Genomic DNA, 7541 nt, shown 5'->3' with positions numbered 1-7541 from the left:
AACTAACTTTGTCTAAGAATCTTTAATTTTTCTTTAATGTGTACCAATATATTTGTCAACCTCTGTGCTGAAGCGGAGATTCAAACCATCAACGATATTCCCGATTGCGGCGAATAATGGCGAACGCGGCGAAGATTGCATTGAAATGTCACAAAGTGAATGTCAGTGAATGTGTTCAGTTCGTTGTTCTCTTGGGGGAAGAAATTGCATTCTCATTTGGATTTCTGCCTGGCTTTGGCACAAGTAATTAGTGGCTTTCCTTCATTAATCACCTCCTCGTGCGCTTCACGTGCGGCTGCGGTGCAGAAGATCGGCAGAAGGCAGCATTTCAGGAGACGCTCTTTGTGTCCTACTTTTAATTGCGGACTCTTCTAGTGGCCGTCGCATGCTATAACACTTCTCGCCACTTGTGTGTGTGCACTCGTTGGCATAATTTCGAGTTCCTAGAGTTTCTCCCTCTTGCTCGAGAAACCAGCCGCGCGCTTGAATCTTTGGACATTTTTGCCCAAGTTCAGCAATATTGCACATCAGTTCTCAGACGAAGAGTGCCGTGTCAGCACTTCGTGAGTGCACATTGCGACATTTTGCCAATTCCCAGGGCAACAATAGGGATTCCCATGCCACTTGAGTAAGTCGAAGAGTCACAAACTTATTAACTCTGTGCAATAAGAATGCATTAATTGAAACATTTTTTTTCTCTCCATCTCTTTCACTGCGCGCTAATTGCACGGGAAATTCCACAGATGATTTCGGAGTGCCGCATTTTCTCCTTGGGAAAACTCACCATCACATGAATGGAAAATCATGCTGGACAGAACACTCAATACGATTTTCTTTGAGTCCCTCTCGCACACAAACACTCTCCTCAACGGACTCAATGAGCTGAGACTCAATGGTGAGCAAATTGCCCGTAATTCCGTGTGAATTCAGCATCTACACTTTGGCGTCTTTTGCGAAAAACCTTTACTTTCGCCATTGTTTCCTTTCGCTAGCGAAATTGACAGTTAATTGGCAACGCTAATCATAGAAATTAGCTCATTATCATTAATCCTTCGAGATCACAGACCGTAAAGAAATCAATTCATTTTACATAAAGTCTGACGTGTGTAATAAAGGAATAGCTTTAACTTTAGAATGACTTACAAAAGTTTAGAAGATCAGTAGTATAGCTGTGATTGTAATAAGAGGGACGGCATTTTTCCTTATTAATCAATGACAGAAACTGATTGAAATTAAATGCTCAATTTCTCAGTCTTACGGCATTGCTTTCGGGGCCTAAATATTAAAAATCATGTGATTCGACAAATTCCAAAATGTTCCACTAATTTTCAGTCTATCTTGATGTTCAATTTCAAGGGTGACGTTAGGAAAGCGAGCTATTTTACGGCCTTTGAACTTAATTAACATGTAATTTACGCTTTCTGTTCTTCTGCTTCATTCGTAGGACACCTTATTGATATTACGCTGACGGCCAATGGACGCTCTTTCCGTGCCCATCGAGCCGTCCTGGCGTCCTGCAGCGAATACTTCCGGGCGATGTTCACGGACGCCATGAAGGAATCGCAGCAGCACGAGATCAGCCTGAACGGCGTCACGGCGGCCGGCATAGAATTGCTCCTCGAGTACGCGTACACTTCCAAGCTGGAGCTGAATCTGGCCAATGTGCAGGACGTCCTGTCGGCCGCCAGTCACATTCAGCTGGACGCCGTGGTCGAGGCGTGCTCGAATTACCTCCAATCGCAGCTCGACGTGGACAATTGCGTGGACATCGTGAGCATTGCTGAGATGTATTCGCTCGACAAGTTGCGGCAGCGCGTCTATCGATACATTTGCGCGCATCTCAGTGAATTCGTGAAGACGCACGAGATTTGCGTGCTGGCGCGCCACCAGCTCGAGCACATCCTGGCGTGCGACTATCCTGTGGACTGTTCGGAAGTCGTGGTGCTAAACATTGTGCTGCAGTGGATCACAAAGTCCGAGAAGACGCTGCACGACGTCCGCACGTGCAGTCGCTTACTGGGACTCGTGCGTCTGGCCGAGGTGTCGCCGAGTGATGTGGAGAGGACTCTTCAGGCTGTGGGAGTGTCGTCGAATTGCGCCTTGTTTGGCCTCACCAAGAGCCTGGCACAGTCGCAGAAGCGCCTCGTGGTGCCGGTCAGCAGTCAGGAGAATGCGCTGGTGAACTCGCGCGGCATGGAGTTGGCGCTGGTGAAGGTGGGTGGATTCGGCCTGGAGGGCATCACCAACGACATCACCTACTATCTGCCCAGCGTAAAGAAGTGGCGACACCTCACGTCCATTCCACACGTGGAGCAGTGCAACTACGGCATTGCCACGCTGAGAAACGGTGAGTTTTTGAGGGGAATGCTTTTCTTTGCCTTGATTTCTAACGCGTGACTCTCCCTGCAGAATTGTACGTCGTCGGCGGATGCTACAATGTGTGCCTGAAAGAGTATATCCATCCCTTTGGCTTTCGCTTCAGCCCGATGTCCAACAGCTGGACGACGATCGCACCGATGCAACAGGATCGGTGCCGCTTCTCGCTGAACTTCGTCGGAGAGTTCCTGTATGCCGTGGGCGGCGCAAGTGAGGTAGACGAGATCGAGGATCTGGATCTGGACGTGGGCGATGTGATCGAGCAGCAGGGCTCCACTGCGGAGTGCTACGATCCCAGCACGGACAAGTGGACCTACATTCCCAGCATGCCGGGAAATCGCACACAGCACGCGGGCGCCGCGCAGGATCACTTCCTGTATGTGTCGGGTGGGCTGGACAGGCACCGCGTGTTGTCGTCTTTCTATCGCTACAACACGAAGATGCAGGTGTGGGAGCAGCTGCCACCCATGCTCACGCCGCGCGCCGACCACATGATGGTGTCCATCAATGAGCGCATGTACGTGTGCGGCGGCTGGACGGAGCGCTCCATGGCGGACTCGCGGACGCTCATCGACACAATTGATGTGTACAATAGGGACTCATGTACCTGGGAGGTTGTGACGCACATCCCCACGCCGCGCTTCCACGCCGGCATTGTAGCCGTGAACACGAAGATCTACATCATCGGCGGCTTCTATTCCGACTCGATGTTCGACCTCACGCGCTCCGTGATCGAGTGCTACGACGTGGAGAGCAACCAGTGGACGAGCGTGGAGCGCTATCCACAGAACATCTGGGAATGCAACTGCATCGGGCTGTACATACCCAAGTGCCGGGACGACATGGAGGTGATCGTCGACGACTGCTGATGCGGGTGGGATCCGGAGGACACTAGTCAGGATCTCGCCCGTGCCATTCCCCACTGCCTCTCCGTCTGCCGCGCCAAACACACAGCGCGGGCAGCGTCTTCATCCTGGTGCACTCACCGGCTCTTCCTCACCCCGTTTTGTGATGACTCCTCACTGTCTTGTCTTATTTATTTGATTTTCTACACTGTGAGCAAATATACTCCATGATTTGATTGAAATTCAAGACCTTCGAGAGAATTAATCCTCCCAATTTGCTGCGTGATCCGAGTGACTATAATCGTATCAATGAATTCTTGTGGTAAGAATTGGTTCGATGTGCAATCGCGAACTCATTTTACTTTTTTTAGTGTTGAAATCAAGATTGGAACCGTGTTTGAAGTGTAAAATCCTTTTTTGCTACACTTCAAGCGATAAAGATGAAACGTTGGACGAAACTTATGGAACGTCACGTCGATATCCGACGAATTACAGGAACAATCCGCTGCCACATGAGAAGCGAAATATTTGGTCTTATCGGGCGTGAAAAAGAGTCGAGGAAAACAGCTGATTGTGACATTTTAGTTTGGAACGAAAGTAAACAGTTGAATACACAAGACTCTTTGCTTCATAAAATCCTCGAAATACTCGATAGAATCTTACAAACAACTTCAGTTCAATTTCCCACGATGGCTGTTGCTAAAGAGGAAGTCATAGAATTGTGCAGAATTTGCGAATCCACAGATAATTTGCTGGATATTTCAACAGAGGAATTTGCTCATTTGAGTATAAAACTTCACAAAATTGGTGATTTTCAAGTGAGTGGATTAAAAACTCTTGATTTCTCAAAGAAATTTCAACATTCTTCATATATGTTTATTCAGGATCAGGACACCAGTTGGCTGAAATTCATTTGCTTGTCCTGCAGTGCTAGATTGGAAAATGCCTTTGATTTCAAAGCGCAATGTGAATTCACTTACAAAAAAATCGTCGATCAGATGAGAACGAGCAAAATTTCTTCATTTTCTGATCCTCTGACAAATACTTTAGCTATTTGCTTGCAGGAAAGTGTAAAAGTTGAGATATTTGAAGCCCAATTTGATGTTTTTAACGATTCAGGAGGATTTGAGAATCGGACACAGGAACCTAGGAAGAAAAAACCATCAGAGCTGAAGAAGTACGCAGTAGATCAGTACACTTTTACATGTGCATTCTGCAGCTGGACTTTCAGGAAGAAGGATCGACTGAGAGATCACATTGAAGGGCGGCATTTAAAGAAATTGCGATATTCATGTGAAATTTGCAACAAAAAGTTCATTTTCGCTCCTTCGCGCTACAGACATCGATTAATTTACCACAGCAAAAAGTCATTTGACTGCGAAATCTGCGGGAAACCATTCAAGACGCAAATGTACTTAAACAAGCACAAGAAGAGACATTCGGGCACACGAGAGCAGCAGATCAGGCGACATTTGTGCCACTTGTGCGGCTACAGATCCAAAGACAAAACCCATCACGTTGAGCACATGAATTGGCACGCCGGCATCAAGCCGTTTAAGTGCGATGAGTGCGGAAAGGACTTCGTGCGGAAGGACGCATTGCGGACTCACCGGAAGACGCACACAGACGAGAAGCATTGCATTTGCCAGATATGCTCGAAGGCCTTTCGCACAAATGCACAGATGAAGACTCACCTCACGACTCACACCGGAGACAAGAACTTCAAGTGCAAATATTGCAGCAAGTCGTATTCGCAAATTGGCGGCCTCACTTATCACATGCGGACTCACACTGGCGAGAAGCCTTTCGAGTGCCCGACGTGCTCGAAGACATTCTCACTGAAACATCTTCTGCAGAGACACACGTGGATTCACACGGGCGAGAGGCCGTTCCATTGCAACTCCTGCTCAAAGACCTTCAGATCCAAGTCCAATTTGCAGAGACACCAGAAGATATGTGCCCAGAGTTCGACAATCCCTAAGAATTTAGAGGAGTCTACTGAGATTACAGCATGAGAAGTCGCCCAAAAACTTCGTTAAGTTTAAACATCACTTATGGCCAACTGCAAAGTTATTTTCCTGCATTTTCTCACCATTTACATACAAATTGTGGGTAAATAAATTTTATTGCGAGTTAAAAAGCCAGTTAAAAGGACATTTCAATGTGAATCCTCACATCTCATTAATAAATCACAATATAACTAAAGAAATGACTTTTGTAAAAAGAGAATTCGTGGACGTTTGCAGAGTATGGGAATCAATCAATATGTAAATAAATAAGAAGCGAACAGTAAAAATCACTGGAGTGGGTGGGGACGGTTGCTGACTAGCTCATTGGTTAAAGCGTTTAATGTTCAATGCTAAAATCATGTGTTTAAATCCGCCAATCGCGAAAATCTTTGAACACAGCAGAGCGAGATAAAAAGTCCGCTTCACGGGCAAAAGAGCAGAAAAGCGCGAAAGCGGGTGGGGGAAAAGGTGTGGGTATTTCGAGAGAGAATGTTCTGAAGGCGGCCGTGGTGCAGTCGGTAGAGAGCCAGACTGAGGACATCACGGTTGTGTGTTCTCGATCCTCTTCACTTGCAAATGATCAAACACAACAGATGCGAAAAATATTAAGCCCTTCAATGGCAAATATAAAAATTCCAGCCCAAATAAGGTTGCTGTTAAATGTTCCAACTGAAGTAGAAACTTCAGTGGAAGTGTATTTCGCAACTGTCCTTACTTATAGATGGGCACACTACCAGACTGCTGTCGCTTGTAAATAAGCGATATCGTCCGCTTCACGGGCAAAAGAGCAGAAAAGCGCGAAAGCGGGTGGGGGAAAAGGTTTCTATTGAGAATGTTCTAGATGTGAGACAACAATTCGCTTCACCAGAATTGGCTTGCACCTCTCTGTCTATCAATATGTAAATAAATAAGAAGCGAACAGTAAAAATCACTGGAGTGGGGACGGTTGCTGTGTAGCTTTATTGGTTAAAGCGATTGATGCTCAACGCTAAAATCGCGTAAATCGCTAAACACCATTTTGTGCTGCAAAAGACGCAAAAGAAAATTATATTATACTGATTTTTTTCAGCCGGAACAAGGCTCAAATACCTAACCAATAGTTGATAATGACAAGTAAGAACACCATTTTGTGCTGCAAAAGACGCAAAAGGCAATGATATTATACTGATTTTTTTCAGCCGGAACAAGGCTCAAATACCTTACCAATAGTTGATAATGACAAGTAAGAACACCATTTTGTGCTGCAAAAGACGCAAAAGGCAATGATATTATACTGATTTTTTTCAGCCGGAACAAGGCTCAAATACCTTACCAATAGTTGATAATGACAAGTAAGAACACCATTTTGTGCTGCAAAAGACGCAAAAGGAAATTATATATAGTGCACAAAATGGTGTTTTTATTTGTCATTATCAACTATTGGTTAGGTATTTGAGCTTTGTTCCAGCTGAAAAAAATCAGTATAATATAATTTTCTTTTGCGTCTTTTGCAGCACAAAATGGTGTTTAGCGATTTTCGCGATTTTAGCGTTGAGCATCAATCGCTTTAACCAATGAGCTAGTCAGCAGCCGTCCCCACTCCAGTGATTTTTACTGTTCGCTTCTTATTTATTTACATATTGATAGACAGAGAGGTGCAAGCCAATTCTGGTGAAGCGAATTGTTGTCTCACATCTAGAACATTCTCAATAGGAACCTTTTCCCCCACCCGCTTTCGCGCTTTTCTGCTCTTTTGCCCGTGAAGCGGAGTTCATCTCGCTCTGCTGTGTTCAAAGATTTTCGCGATTGGCGGATTTAAACACACGATTTTAGCGTTGAGCATCAATCGTTTTGACCAATGAGCAGCAGCTAGTCAGCAACCGTCCCCACTCCAGTGATTTTTACTGTTCGCTTCTTATTTATTTACATATTGATAGACAGAGAGGTGCAAGCCAATTCTGGTGAAGCGAATTGTTGTCTCACATCTAGAACATTCTCAATAGGAACCTTTTCCCCCACCCGCTTTCGCGCTTTTCTGCTCTTTTGCCCGTGAAGCGGAGTTCATCTCGCTCTGCTGTGTTCAAAGATTTTCGCGATTGGCGGATTTAAACACACGATTTTAGCGTTGAGCATCAATCGCTTTGACCAATGAGAGCAGCTGCTAGTCAGCAACCGTCCCCACTCCAGTGATTTTTACTGTTCGCTTCTTATTTATTTACATATTGATAGACAGAGAGGTGCAAGCCAATTCTGGTGAAGCGAATTGTTGTCTCACATCTAGAACATTCTCAATAGGAACCTTTTCCCCCACCCGCTTTCGCGCTTTTCTGCT

The 7541-nt window shown here is 45.6% G+C and overlaps 2 protein-coding genes across 2 annotated transcripts; both read left to right on the top strand.

Moving 5' to 3' along the window:
* The first annotated feature begins 158 nt into the window (after positions 1 to 158).
* Positions 159 to 3571, top strand: LOC132256959 (kelch-like protein 26). The gene is made up of 4 exons (XM_059753580.1): positions 159 to 628; positions 744 to 895; positions 1445 to 2347; positions 2410 to 3571. The coding sequence occupies exons 2-4, from the start codon at positions 805 to 807 to the stop codon at positions 3243 to 3245; spliced, it is 1830 nt and encodes a 609-aa protein (XP_059609563.1). The 5' UTR covers positions 159 to 628; positions 744 to 804; the 3' UTR covers positions 3246 to 3571.
* A 26-nt stretch (positions 3572 to 3597) lies between these two features.
* Positions 3598 to 5503, top strand: LOC132256960 (oocyte zinc finger protein XlCOF6-like). Its single transcript, XM_059753582.1, has 2 exons — positions 3598 to 4039; positions 4106 to 5503. The coding sequence occupies exons 1-2, from the start codon at positions 3662 to 3664 to the stop codon at positions 5234 to 5236; spliced, it is 1509 nt and encodes a 502-aa protein (XP_059609565.1). The 5' UTR covers positions 3598 to 3661; the 3' UTR covers positions 5237 to 5503.
* Positions 5504 to 7541: the final 2038 nt, after the last annotated feature.

This window comes from Phlebotomus argentipes, unplaced genomic scaffold, assembly GCF_947086385.1.
Source record: "Phlebotomus argentipes unplaced genomic scaffold, Phlebotomus argentipes genome assembly contig_33, whole genome shotgun sequence".
In the NCBI taxonomy this organism is placed as follows: Eukaryota; Metazoa; Arthropoda; class Insecta; order Diptera; family Psychodidae; genus Phlebotomus; species Phlebotomus argentipes.
Note: the sequence above shows the minus strand (reverse complement) of the source record. Positions and strands in the feature narration are given on the sequence as shown.